Below are 15,057 nucleotides of genomic sequence, written 5' to 3'. Positions count from 1 at the left end.
ATTCCATCAGGCCAAATCTACCCCCCCCCCCCAGCTATTCTGAGGATTCAAACCGGCAACCTGCCTGGTAGAAAGGAAGCTCCTTTGCCAGAGTAATGTAAGGCACATATAGAGTGGAGGAATCAGAACCCAGCCTGTGCGTCTCATCTTGTTATCAGGCATTGATTTTCTCTGTCTGTACTCTGTCTGCTTTCCCAGACTTTCCCAGGCGTGGTTGACCCTGCTGACGTGGCCGACCTGCTCGATGGTAAATGGCCTCTTGGGACTTGCCTCCTCATCACTTAGCCCTGAATCATTTGCTATGTAAGCTTATAGCCTATTAGTTGTGATACTGATCATTAGCTCACAGTGTATTTGTGCTTGCGCCCCTCTTAGCTGACACCACATCTTTTGAGCTGATTCAGCTGGTGCCCCCAGGTATGCTTTCTGATGAAGCCGTATGGCCGCGTTCTGCTCCTACTTTATCCACTCTGAACAGTGCACGAGTAGGATCTCAATGCTGTGTGTGTCTCCCTGGGCATGTCTATTTGTGGTTTCAGAGGGCGAGATCCTGGCCACGGTGGAGGAGAGCACCAGAGATTTCCTGTACCCCGGACCCAGACTGATCTCCCGAGACGGAGCCCCAGAGAGAGAAATACTGATGAAGAGGTCCTCCTCCTTCCCTGTAGGCTCCCCCTACTGTTCTTCTATTTGTTTTCCATAGAGTACCGCAGGGATAACACATTCTTGTAGGCCAACCCAGAAATCATGCACTTCCTGGTTCCCTCGTCGTCGTCGGGAAGTCAATGGGGATTTTTGAATGGGGATTTGGGTTAAATGCCTGAAATAAGGTCTGTGCTTAAAAAAGGTTTATGGAACTGAAACTAACTTTGAGTTCAGCAAGATAATCGTCAGAAATGAGGTGCATTTTTATGACTTGTTGAAGTGTTTTCTGAAAATCACATTTAAGTTTCAAAAATCATAAAAGTGGTCCTTGTTTGTGAATATTATCTTGCTGAACAGTTTGCCGTTTCATAAACTTTTGTTAACCACAGACCTTATTTCAGGCATTGAACCAAAATCCTAGCGACTTTGAGAGGAGGGAAAAGGAAGTGCTAACATGCGGGTCTTAGGCACGTCTTAGGACTCATTCCTGCTGGGTTAGGGTTAGGGTTAGGGTTCCTGCTGGGCTGCTAAATGAGCCAATGCAAAAAAGCACATTCTTGTCTGAGCTGAAGGGAAGTGTTTCTGTCACATGACGAGTTTCACTGATTTCTTCAATTATATTACCCGCTCCACCGGGAGAGCTGTGGTCACCCCATGTGATCTAGCTTGATTGGCATCAGTGAGGCCATTTACACTTGGCACTAACATGCGTTTTCTGTCATCTGATTGCAATCAGATAGTGCTTGACCATATTCGCCTGATTTCATTTACACCTGGCGTTAGCATGCGTTTTGGGTCATCAGATTGCAATCTGATTGCAATTTGATCACCCAAAATGGGTGTCCTCTCAATCTGCATACAGTTGCTGTATGCAGATTGAGAGGACACATTACATTTACACTTGTGTTCAATGTGTACACAATGCAATCCGTCTTCAATGTGTCTTGGGGGCGTTTACACCTGTACTTCAAGTGGTCAAGCACGATCTGATGGCAATCTGATGACAGAAAATGCATGTTAATGCCAGGTGTAAATGGCCTCAAAATTACAATCGTCGTTCAAACCCTGCAATGGACTGTAGCTTCCTCGAAAAGGGAGTGCCATCCCAATCTCACCAGCTCTCGTGCCGCACATGACAGGTCACCGGCACACCGCTCAGATAACCAATTTAAAGGCATTCTCCTGACGTAGACAAAGCAAACTATTTTCTCGAGAAAAGATAGTGTTGTGTTTTCCATCTCTGTTATAGAGAGAGAAGGAAAAAAGTCAACTGGGAGCTTCTTCTCTCGCTCTACCTCCTTCACTCGTTCATTCTTCTACACCCTGTTCTTGTTTGTGTTCGAGGTCTACACATCGCGATTCAGATGTTTCTCTCCAAATGGCCGTACTATTTCAACAACACTGCAGACTTCTTCCTCTTTCCTCCAATGTGTTTTTCTCCAGCGTATAGATTGTAGAATTGTGGTTGTAAATGGATCTTAAAAAAGCAACACTGTTATCGGCGCTTTTGTCTCCATCTCGCTGTTAACGCCGTTTGTCGTCCCTCCCCCTCTAGGGAATCTGTCCCAAAGTGGAGTTTGCCAGCACATCTGTGATTGAGGAGAGTGATGGGAGAGACAGCCGGCCCACCTCGCCTGTAAGTTTCATTACAGATAGTCTTTCCGGGCTTCTAGCTTTTCCCACGTTTGCGGTTCGTTTGTGTTCCTCTCTCGCATTTGTTTTCTCTTGTTTTTCTTTTGGAATACATTTCACCGGACTGGACACGTGTTTCCCAGCCGTTCAGAAGCGTTGGAGCGTGCTCAAAGTTTAAAATGTTAATAGCCCCTCAAAGTGTCCCCCGAGAGTCAAATATAGAGTGTAATTATATGCCTGCCTGCCTGCCTGTTCAAAACGAGGCTGAAATTGAGAGCACGTCACAGCCAAACACTCGGTGTTACTGTGAAAGTGACCATAGCTGGAAGAGTGAAGATTCATTTCCGCTCTAATGAGTAGCATCACTCTCTATCAGTTTGGTCTTGTTTTCACCATATAGACCTACCTTCTATTGTTGCCATGGCTACTGCATCTATCTATCCATCCCTGTAGTGTTTCAAGGGTATCTGTTCTCTCCTTGTGAATGTAATTACGGGGAGCCAGATCTGTGATGCTGATATAGCCAGGCTCCTCTCACTGCTCCCCGCTAGCTGGGATTTTATGCAGTTTTTGACACAGAACCAGTCGGTAAGTCAGAACCGGCCAGTAAGTCAGAACCGGCCAGTCCCTCGGCTTTTCACATTCACTGCCACTACCCGCCGGGCCTGGCTCACCTCTCCTCCACTGTGTGACGCATTGGATTTGAAAAGAGTGCTCAGCTGCATATGATCACCATTTTACCTTTTAAAGAGTGCCGTTTTCTTCTATTCTCTCTGTCTCTTTCTCGCTCTGACTCTTTTCTTTCATGGCGGCGCCTGGATTTGTTTTATGAGGTGTTCGTCTGTTCTCTGCAGGGTAATCCACTCGGTGTGTGTGTGTGTGTGTGTGTGTGTGTGTGTTTGACGTGTGTGTGTGTGTGTGTGTGTGTTTGACGTGTGTGTGTGTGTGTGTGTGTGTGTGTGTTTGACGTGTGTGTGTGTGTGACACAGACGACACAGTCCTGTTAGTAGCATGATCCATCATACAGTGGCCAGTGTGTGTGTGTGTTGTGTCAAAAACAGTAGCAGCACACACCTGTATGTTTCCCAGGTGCAGTCTCACCTGAGCAAAGCTATTTGGTTAAATGGGATGTCATTGACAGCGAGGCAGATTGTCAATGTGTTCTCCTGGCCCCCTTAGGGGGGACGTGTGGATCAGAGCACCGCTGTGGCTGTCAGACAGTAGAATTTCTCCATTCTCCCCTCCTAATGGCTTCTCAGCATAGGCACTTCCCTGACAGCCTGCCTGCCCCTGCTGACAAATAGAGATTTAGAATGATAGCAACTGCCACGAAACCTCTCTAACCGGAGTGGTGAATATACATCCGGCAAAGTAGTGTTGCTCTTCTTCTGTCCTCCTCCTGTTTTCTCTGCCTCTCTAATCTCTCTCTCATCCCTGTTTCTCTCCACACACAGCTGTCGGTTGTGTTTCCACTGTTGTCAGTCCTGCTTTTTTCCCCACAATCCGCGCACGTTTTCCCCCTCTTTGTAAAAGATCAGCAGCACGGTTGACTTGGCACAGAAGCGTTCTTTTGTCGCGTTTTTTTTTTTTTACCCCCCAACATTATTTGCATGTACGTACGCATTTGAGGCATGGTTGATTTTTCTTGTTTAATAAGCTGCATGTAGCTCAGGCTTTGTCTCAAGGACGGGGCCACTTTATCATGCAATGCCAACAGTGGCCAGAGCTACTAATCACATGAGACAAGCCGTCAGCACGCAGTCGCAGACAGACGGGGGGGAAAGTGACTGACTCTCACTTGCTCTCCACCAATAGGGGGAGGGCTTTGCGTAATCCCATTAAGTCCGAGCACTCTGAAATGGCAAGCTCAATCAGGATTTATTTATCATTCTGTTTCTCTTAAAAAATTAGTTTGAATGTTCCGTGATGTCCCTAATTAGCATTTAGATGATCTTTGTTTTACAGCCAGGTAATGCCTCTTTATCATATTAGACTGGAGATGGGCATCAAACGCAATTAACATTTTTTCTTAACTTATTTATCCCCGGTCGACGTTGCCCGCAGGAAGTGGGATATTGCATCTGAGAATGATGTTAGCGGCCATTAAGAGTTATTGAAGTCATTCTGCAGAGGTGGTCTCCATGGCAGTGCCGACTGAGAGAACTGCGGTAACACTTGGAAGCCCCTGGAAACCAGAAATAAATGTGTTTTGAGTTTGTCACACCACAGAAAAAATATGTTATTAACCACCCAGCCAAATTTGAACGAATAAAAGTGTCGGCATTCGGCAAGTAGAGTTCAAAATCATGAGTAAGCAGTATTCTTTGAAAACTGTGGGGGCGTGTCTGCTGAAGTGCTGTGCTCCCCCCTCCACTGCTGCACAACTTCATACATTCTGATGCATTTTTTTTATAAATTCTAGTGTAGAGGCACTGATCACAGAAAGGGTGAAAAACGGAAAAACGGTCTAACTCCGCAATTCAGTACTAGACTTTTCACATGTTACCAGCAACACATTTCTACCACGTGTAATGCGTTTTTGAAACAAATCTCTGAATTTGGTATGCAGGCCTTTACGCTGAATGATTTGGCTGGAATGGTTTCATCCAGGAAGAACAAGTCTGTATAGACAGTAGACACTGAGACAGAGAGATCGGTCAAGGAACTTGCAGAGAAATCTAGACATTGCTGATGCATTGTGGTTTTGAGTCTCAAAACAGAGAATTTCCACATCTGATGCATAAGTAGTCTGACAACAATCAAATCAACATATCAACCTTGCTCCCCCCTCCCCCCAGCCTTGCTGTCTCTCTCCAGTGAGGCCATCTCTATCCTCGTCCGTCCGGAGTTCAGCCAAACTCTCCTCATCACCCAAAGCACCATGTCAGTCTCCATCCAGCCGGCAGTCTTCCACGGGGGCGGGCGGAAACTGTAGTCCCGTGAAAAGTGGGAAAGAGCAGCAAAACACCGAGGCTAGAATGACAAAGTCTGCACGGCCGTCATCGTCCAGACCCTCTCCGGCTTCTTCGTCCCCATCTGGCCGTAGTTCCCAGAGACACGGGAGGGGAAGACAACAGACAGGTCCCGGGTGGTCTGCTGCAGCAGACTCTGGCTACCAGCAGCCCACAGTCGCCTCCAGGACACGCGCCCTGTCCCCTTACACCCACCGCAGGATGTGCCAGCTCTCCGAGGACGCCAGACTGAGGCTCGGCCAACTCCAGCTGGGGCCTCACCGCTTCAGGAAGGAGACGGAGAGCCAGCCGCCCTTCTTGGTTGGTAACAGCACATTTCTGCTTTTTGTAGTTTGTAGTGCTGCGATGCTGTGACTTGTGTCAGCGATACATCTGTCCAACAGATGGGTTGCATACATTTGCTGGCCTCCTGAAACGATTTCATTCATTACTTGTGGGCCCCATGGCACTGGCAGGAGGCTATGTTGCTGCTTGATGATTCGCACCATAGACATCTAGCACAGCTTCCCTACAGCAAACTAACTCTCTTTTGATGCTATTAGTTATTCACTCCCAGCTTTTTACTTGCAGGGCGTTGACAAAGATACTAAATTGCTGTGATGCGTCACAGATGATGAAAAATACATGGTTTGGATGCGATCTAAAAGAGCTGGTGAGCGTGTGTGTATCCGTGGTACATTTTTACAACTTAGCCCTTCAGAACATCCATTTTTCAGGAAAGTGGGTCCTTTACATTCAAGACAATGCCGTTACTGCAAAACTGACCACGCCTCCCATTTATCATGTCGTAGTCTGTATGCTAGAAGCGTGAATATACAGTCACTTTATTGTTCCTATTTTCCCAGGAAGCTTTAATGGTGTTTAATGTCACAACAATGTCTCTACTTTTTCCCCTCTACATCACTCGTGAATGTAATATGGCTTATCATCCTCACACTGTAATATGGCTTCTCATCCTCATAGTGGGGCTCTGATACGCGTTAGTAGCAGCGAGTCCAGCATTTAGCCCTGATACACACTTTTGTTTATTAACACTTTGATTATGGGCGTATTGCAGCTGTGAGAGATTTGCATATAAAAATGAGTGTTTTTTTCTGATCGCAGAGCCCTGGGGGAATATAAATTAGATGAAGACAAACATGGCCTCACGTTCCCGCTTCACTCTGCTTTTCTCTGTGATTTTTCCTTCACATCAAAATGTGATCCTGAGGTTTGAATATCAGAATCCAGCAGGAAGCCGTTATGAAAGGAGACGATGAGGGATGCAGTTGTTTGTTGTTTTTGTGATACACATGAATGGCGTTTACTAGAAAGCAGTGGGTGTTTTGTTAAAGAGCAGAGCGTGTTGTTCCACTCTGCTTTTCCTGGGGGAATCCCCCGGCTACAATTAACCCTGGTAATTAAGAGTCAAGCTGCAATTAACAAACAGATACCTAATGAAGTAGCTCGGCCCGCGCTCGATGTATTATCGGTGGACGCTTGAGTGCTTCAACTCTTGGTTTGTGTGGAGGGAAGCTATCGCCAAGTAGTTTGTTGTGTTTGAGATGGTCGTTAGCGGTTATCCTCCCGTAAAAGTTTTATCTTGTTTTTTTTTTTACTTCAGCCTTATTGTGATCCTCTTGCTGGAGTGATTAGGGCTGCGGTGAAGGACAAACAGAAACGTATCGGTGAGATGAGTGTCCGAGCTTTCTCATTAGCTTGTCCATTATCTTGCCACAGACTGATAGCATGACTGAATGTGATGAATATGTCAGCTGTTCCTACTTTCGTTTAGCAAATTAAGAAGACCAACAAAAGCTCTATTTGTTTTCTTGATTGAGTATTTTTGTGTTCGATTGTTCGATTGATAAGGGTGACTGTTGGGGTTTCAGTGGAGGAAACTGTAACTCGCCCAGGCAGTTAGAAAAACTATTTTGGTTTGTAGCACTGATGGAACTGTTGGAAAGATTCCACATTGCACACTGATGAAGGCCCAACTACCAGTATATGACCACGCTGTTCAGGTGTTTTACTGCATCAAAATAATTCAAACTTAAAAGTCTGTTGAGTTATGGACATTGTTCAGCGGCGGATTTTTCTTCTTTGTTGTTAGGTCTCTGGTTGCAGTAGTGTCTCTGCGATGGAAACTCCTTCCTCTCAGCAGTTCTCCTCTCCCAGATCCGGCAGCATGTGTCACAGTCGCTCTGCCAGCTTCACAGCTGATCTCACAGGTAAGTCTCATCACTCGCATACACACACACAATGCACAATGCACACTCGCTCACTCAATTAAGCCCGTGGTATACCTCACTCACTCAATTAAGCCCGTAGTATACCTCGCTCACTCAATTAAGCCCATGGTATACCTCACTCACTCAATTAAGCCCGTGGTATACCTCGCTCACTCAATTAAGCCCGTGGTATACCTCGCTCACTCAATTAAGTCTGTGGTATACCTCGCTCACTCAATTAAGCCCGTGGTATACCTCGCTCACTCAATTAAGCCCGTGGTATACCTCACTCACTCAATTAAGCCCGTGGTATACCTCACTCACTCAATTAAGCCCGTGGTATACCTCACTCACTCAATTAAGCCTGTGGTATACCTCACTCACTCAATTAAGCCCGTGGTATACCTCGCTCACCCAATTGTGATATACCGTGGTATACCTGCCGTAGAAAGGACTTTTCGCAAAAGGGAGGCTCTTTTTTCCAGGCTTTGTCTTGGCCCACAGTCTCAGACTTTGAAAACCCCTGATGTAGGGCAAGTTTGACTTCATTGTTAGTACTGTATACCGCTGCCTTTACTGAGTACAGCCTACACAGATACTGAAACAAAATACAGTTTCTTTCACATCTGTTTATGTTCGAGGAGGAAACAATATTTCATATTTCAAAGGAAGTAGTGCAGAAGTTTTGGCAGTTCACAAGCTCCTCCCAGTGTTCCTGTCACTTCTTTTCATCCTAGATTCCTCTCTCCTGGGGAGCTACAGACCAAGAACAGCCAGAGTGAGTCCAATTACTGTATATTATTTTCTATATCAATTACAGTATCTCAAACCAAAGAATCTAGCCGGCTAGGATTTGGATGCAACAGCACATCCATAACTTCATGCATAACTTAATGTTTACACTGTGTATGCTGATGCTCTTTATTCTGGAAAATACTTATTTTATAATACATTGCATTTACATACTCTAAAACTTACGCTCTCAACCAGGCCTGCCAAATGGTATTTGCAAACACTTATTCGTGTTTCTTTTTGTCTGCTTGGATTGTCAGATGAATTTGACAGTTACAGGTTTTATATTATATTATAAAACGGCTCTCTCAAATCAAGCAATCTGATTGGTTCACAGCCATTGTATAATTCCAGTAACCGAGTTCAATAACCCATGGCCATGGGTTATTGGTTGCCATGGCAACTCCCTTACTAAGAGAGTAATAATAAGGCTTACCTCAAATGACAATGTAGAAAAAAAAATGCCAGCTGTCAGATCCTTGTGAATCGATCTTCGCTTATAACTTTACTAATACTTCGCAGAAAATGATGTTTTGTACAAGAATAGATGCGGGCTAATGTCTTCTTTGCAAAAGAAAGGCTGTTAACCCCGCATTTAACCCCGCATTTAACCCCGTAACGTTAGTTGGTGTCGGGCTTTGCAGAAAGCATTCAGCTTCTCAGCAAGCGCTGAGAATGCAACGCTGCCTGTCGGGGTTTCCAGAAAGCTCTCAGCTACTCAGCAAGCGCCAGGATTGGCCAATGTCAACTTCAGTCTCCAGAACGATCCAATCAAATCACCCGCATGTTCTTGCGGTCCCGCCTTACAGTAGTGTTTCAACTGACTCTATCAGAATGACATGCCAGTCGGAGTCGGACTTATAGTATTATTATTATTATTATATTATCATACTTGGAAACCGTTTTATAAAAGCAATATAGCACTCGAGCTGCGTGTGTTGTGGAATATATCCCCCTGCTCAGCAGTTATCCCACTCGGCCTGCGGCCTCGTGGGATAACAGCTGATCAGGGGGATATATTTGGCACAACACACTGGCTCTCATGCTATATTGCTTAATTATATTATATTATATTATATTATATTATATTATATTATATTATATTTAAAATATACTTACTTAACTTGATCTTATTGTCCTGATACAAGACTCCACCAAACACCACCAATGGTACTTATTCCCAAGAGGTTGAATCAAATGCTGTCTTCTGTGCAAATTCCCATGTTACAGTGAAAAGTACTCCATATTTTACTCGTGTAGAAATAGCAATACCGTACCATAATTCAATGAAAAAATACATAAATAATAAGTAAAAGTATAGAAGTATTAGCAGTAAAATGTACTTGCACATCAAAAGTAAAAATACTCATTCTAAAGAATGTACATTACATTACATTACATTACGTCATTTGGCAGACGCTTTTATCCAAAGCGTCTATCCAGAGTGTCAAATTATTATTGCCTTAACCTGCTAAGAAGTATTTTAATGTTGTTGGATACTGCCTTCACTGCACCTGACCCAACCCCCTGTTGACCTTAACTGTGCTGGCCTCTGACCTCTTCCAGTCAGGGTCAGGTTCTCCAGAGCTGTTGTCCAGGCATGAAGCCCAGATCAGGGCACCTGTGAGAGGTGCTCTCTCAGCTCAGTCCGCCCTCGCTGCATCAAGCTCCAGAAGGCCTCTGAATCTCAGCAACTCTTCCCTCAGGCAACGGTAACGTGCATGTACAGTACACAAACCTTTTCTTTCAACCTTAAGGTCTCCCCCGTCCCCTTAAGTTTTTGAGTAAAGTTTTACATTTAAAAGTCATTGAAGTTGATGTCCAAGTAAATGTGGGAACCTGAACCTTTCTTTTTCCCCTGCTAAATTAATGCTGTCCAAAAAGACATTCCATAATTGAATAAATAGATTAGAAAATAATAACAGGAAGTCGATGTGAAAGCAGCCCAGGCAGCCATTGCTGTGGTTGATCTTATAATAGGGCGGATTCCGCGGCGACCCTCACAAACAAAAAAAGAAGCGAAGAAGAGACGCACACAAAATGTGTTTTTTGTATGGTGCGATTTTATCCACTTTTTATACATCAGTAATGTCATAAATCCAATTGGACGACATAATAAAGTCTAACCTGAATTTCAGATGAGTTCGCCAGCCAAGCTGCTGTGTGACGAGGGGTACAAAGTAAGGCAGATGGTCACCAATCTAATGAGAGAGGTGAACGAAGGGCTCCTGCTGATGGGGAGCTTTGCCATTAACACCCTAAACAAAGCGCTGAGGCTACAAAACCACCACAAAGCTGTGAGGCTACGAAACCACCATCGCAGCCGAGTGAACTAGTTACAAGACGAGTAGGACAAAACTCAGGCTCAGTGTCCATCCTTATCGAAGAGAAGTTGAAGGTGTCAGTCGGAGGCGAGTGCCTCATGTGCTCTCAAGATGCGGTTTAGTGATGAGTGGGACTGAGGAAGATCTGTTGCTTGACGAATTGGTGGCTGCAGCAGAGTGTATTAATGAGCCACCCACCCCACATCCAGCGCTCAGCGTTCCTCACCTTCCCTGACTACACGCGGGGCGCAAGCCATGAGCCATTGTGTACAGCCAGGCAGGAAGTCGGTACAAGTTGTGACCAGCACGGAACAAAGCCGAGCGCTTCTGGTGTGAATGGCCATGCTCCCTCCCGCTCGAGCTGAATTTACGCGCAGCACCGGTTTCTGATCCAGTATGTTTACACCGTAAAGGTTAGAGAAAAGCAACCAGTTTGATTCCTGGAACTGGCTGGGAAAAGCTGAATGAGTGACTCTTCCATCCCAACCTCCTAACCCTGAACAAGGCAACGCACTTAACACCCAATCACCTCCGACTTCACTTAAGTCAACCACTTGACCCCCAGCTGCGCCAATAGAGCCGCTCAGTGGCCAATAGGAAACGTGTGAACGTCAGATCTGATCGCCCTCTCTCTCCAAAGCTTTCCTCTCTCTCTACTTTGAACTGTCTAATACAGGCAAAAATGCCCAAAAAATCTATTAAAAAAAGGGGAGGTAAAAGCACCTGGATAAATGATGAAGAAACGCTGTAATTAGATTTTTTATTTTATTTTTATCTTCATTGTTTGATGTTTCCTCTTGTCCTATAGAAATTGGACGAGAGGTTGGAAAGTTGGATAATAAGGGTCAACAGTTACTAGAATGCTTGTTAATAATAACTTTGCAGATTTTGATTCAACTTGCAGTCTCCTCAAGTCCAGATGTTCATCGGTGATCTCTGAGGATCAGCATTGCATGCTGGCTTCTCTGGCCACAAAGCCAGCAGATTCTCTCTACACTCAGGCCTGAGCATGAGAAAACAAAATACTCTTTCGTCGTAGAATTTGCTTTGAATTTGTCCTGATCTGTCTGTAAATAATTTGTGTTTGCTCAAAAGATCTTCAAAAGGATCGGTGCAGGGAAAAAAGCACCCCTCTATGAGTTTCCAATTATACTATTGACAAATATGGCTTTCTCATAAGATGTTAGACACACACCGGCGCTGGTTTGTGTGTTTGTGCATGTGTATGCGTGTACTCATACGCCTCTAATCTTTAATTTTGATCACAGTCGACGGGCAGGATGAATTCCCCTCCACCTCTCAAATGAGGGGATCTGATGTCTTGTCATGTTTGTTCATTATGACTTGGGACGGAGGGAGAGAGGAGGGAAAACAAAGAGGAAAATGCTATTGATTTGTGTTCAGCCTGAGCCCTGATGCGTTTGACCCGGCGCATGCTTTAATACATTCTGAGAGACCTTGCCATCGATCGTGGCAGCTGTGAGTTGCACACGCCGACGGGACCGATGTTCCTTTCTGTTTGTTTGTTCAACCCTCCCCTTCCCCTCCCCTCCTTCTCAGTCCATAAGTAAACATTAAAATCAATAGACCATTTTAAACTGGAAAGTAAATTGGAGGAAATGAATGATACTTCTCCCTGGATTGAAAACGCGACAAGAGTTGCAGGGCTGGAGATTAGAGTGTGCCTCTGTAGATTCCCTCCAACAGGGAGAGGGTCACGTCTTGCCGCAAATCTTTGATGGGAAACGCCAAAGACAGATGCCAATGGCAACTTTTGCCCCCCCCCCCCCTACACACCCTGAAGTCTCGCTCTATTCATGTCTCTGGATGATTTGTCCTTGATGACTTTTTGAAATAGGAAGTGAATTTATCTGATTACAGATGAGAAGCATCAGTCAGTCAGTCATCATCTCTCCACTCCCAACAAATAGACGTGGATGAGAGGCAATAGTGGAATGTATTACTGTTTATTGTCTGTCTTTCATTGCCATTTTATTTTTTTTGTTTATTTCTCAAGTGCCCCGTGGCCATCTTGCAGTCGAAATACATTTTATATTGTATTGATGAAGGACGTTTATGCCTCTGGTTCGAACGCATAGTTGGTTGTATTACTTTTTTATTTATTTAATTTTTTTGTTTGCACGTATTCACCTTATGTAGCCCCGCCCACTTGACCCGTTTGTGTTACGACTTCCTGTTCAAAACGCCGGCTGTTTAACCTGCTCAAACCAGAGATCAAAGCTAGTGACTCACTGGAAGCCGGCTGCAGGGATAACCTCTGGCACAGGAAGTGTAAACACAATCTGTTCTGATTGTGTTTACACTTCCTGTTAGTCTCTCAAGCCAGACTGTCTCTTCTAGGTGAATAAGGGAGCCAAAATCAAAACCATTTTTGTCATTTATGTTCCAAGCTGTGTTAAAAAATATATAAGACAGTATATATAAAGTTTCAAGTCAATGTACTTTCAGCATTGCTCCGGCTCTCCAATCTTTCCTTAGGGTGCAGCACAGACTAGTGGACAAAAAGAACACCTTTGAGTATCACTGAAACAAGAGCAGTGACTGTCTACTGAAATTGTATGAATGCAAGATTAACCTTATCCTATCAAAATCCTTTTCACTTGATCTTAACCCCACTTGATTCTGGTGTCTGGGACTTTGGATATGTTATTTGAGTCTATAGTCTCTTCTGAATGAATGAATTTATTTGATAAATCAAAAAATACAGTACACCACAAGCATCCAGTAGAAAATAATTCATCAGGATATCACAAAAAAGTCATCAAACTTATTTCCATTGTGGTCCCGATTACCACAATAACCATAACTTCAAAAGCCCTCAGATCTTCCACTGGTTTGTTAGATGTACAAAAGCCCACTCAAAAGATGATTGGGCATGGAGCCTTTCTTTAAACTCTGCTCCTAAACTGTTGAACAGCCTGATGATAAAGAAGGATCTGTAAGCGTTTTCAAGTGACTGCTAAAAACACATCTTTTCAGCTTATCATTTAATTAGCCTTCATTTTAACTGTTTAATTTGATTGTTTTTTTTAAATGCAATTAACTTTGTCTATTTGCATATTCTTATCTTTTTTCTCTTTTTTTGTTACTTTATTTGATCATTTAATGCCATTTCAGTTTCTGCCATCTGGTTATACTTCCACCAATCAAAACGAACAGATAAGCACTCGTTCATACCCTCTGCCATCCCCCTCCTTAACTCTGTGAGGAAAAGGTAGTCATTACTGTGTGTCGTTGTGTACTTGTTAATGCAATATTTACACTTTACTGTGTATGTTTTGATTTAATGTGTATGTTTTTATTACTGTGTATGATTTATGCATTTGTGTTTTACGTGTTCTCCCTCTATTGCACAACCATTTGCCCCATTGGGGACAAATAAAGTTCTTGAATCTTGAATACGTTACTTGTTTGTAGTTTGTACTGCATATTGTGTATGAAATGTGCTATACAAATAAAGGCGTTTATTTATTTCGTTTTATTTGTACAGATGTTGTAATGTGCTGTCTCCTTATGGTGTGTTTCCTCAGGTTCCAGACCAGTCAGCCCAGTCCCTCTCACTGGGAGCAGATCCACAGCAGAGTCCAGAGGATTCTGCAGACCCACCGAACCAACCAGAAACACCAAGTGACCTTTGACCTCTGCCCTCCTGTTCGGACTGGAAACTGACCAAAGAAAAAACAAATTACAAGGCAAGGGCGCTTCTGGGGTTAAACCAGTCAGTCACTCTGATAACGCATAGATCAAGTTCAAGGATAAGACTTAACATTCCACACTAAACTAGCTTTTTACCTGCCATAATGTTCTGTCTGCAGTGGACACACACATACCAACTTAACCTCCAGATTGTATCACTGTGTGTCGAAGCACCTCTCTTCTCTCACCCATGTATTTTGATTCATCCCTCATTCATGCTCATTTAGTTGCATGTAGCATACCTGCTGGGCTGCATGTAACCTACCTGCTGGGTTACATGTAGCCTACCTGCTGGGTTACATGTAGCATACCTGCTGGGCTGCATGTAACCTACCTGCTGGGTTACATGTAGCCTACCTGCTGGGTTACATGTAGCATACCTGCTGGGCTGCATGTAACCTACCTGCTGGGTTACATGTAGCCTACCTGCTGGGCTGCATGTAGTCTACCTGCTGTGCTGCATGTAACCTACCTGCTGGGTTACATGTAGCCTACCTGCTGGGCTGCATGTAGCCTACCTGCTGGGCTGCATGTAACCTACCTGCTGGGTTCATGTAGCCCAGGCCTATTCAACTGGCGGCCCGCGGGCCAGAGTTTGATATAATTATTTTTATTTTTATTTATTTTTTGGGTGGGGGACAAAGATCTATGACTGGCCCGGGAGAAGCTTTTTTATTTCATTTTTCCTTGTTTGTTACATTACAGTGTTTGATTTTCATTAGGGGTGTCACAATATATCGTCCCACGAAATTTCGCGATAGTAAA

The 15,057-nt window shown here is 44.1% G+C and overlaps 1 protein-coding gene across 1 annotated transcript in view; it reads left to right on the top strand.

The window, feature by feature from the left end:
* Window positions 1-14,265, top strand: part of LOC310786033 (spermatogenesis-associated protein 6-like) — a gene marked incomplete at its 3' end in the record, with an annotated part of 15,952 nt that extends 1,687 nt beyond the window's left edge. Inside the window, exons 3-11 of the mRNA XM_083647218.1 lie at window positions 199-247; window positions 376-417; window positions 540-664; window positions 2,201-2,281; window positions 5,076-5,549; window positions 7,342-7,459; window positions 8,197-8,237; window positions 9,818-9,963; window positions 14,127-14,265. Of these exons, the coding sequence (XP_083503344.1) occupies window positions 199-247; window positions 376-417; window positions 540-664; window positions 2,201-2,281; window positions 5,076-5,549; window positions 7,342-7,459; window positions 8,197-8,237; window positions 9,818-9,963; window positions 14,127-14,265 (1,215 nt within the window). The remainder of the gene's footprint in view (window positions 1-198; window positions 248-375; window positions 418-539; window positions 665-2,200; window positions 2,282-5,075; window positions 5,550-7,341; window positions 7,460-8,196; window positions 8,238-9,817; window positions 9,964-14,126) is intronic.
* Window positions 14,266-15,057: the final 792 nt, after the last annotated feature.

Source organism: Poromitra crassiceps (assembly GCF_964638095.1).
Source record: "Poromitra crassiceps genome assembly, chromosome: 12".
Classification (NCBI taxonomy): domain Eukaryota; kingdom Metazoa; phylum Chordata; class Actinopteri; order Beryciformes; family Melamphaidae; genus Poromitra; species Poromitra crassiceps.
Note: the sequence above shows the minus strand (reverse complement) of the source record. Positions and strands in the feature narration are given on the sequence as shown.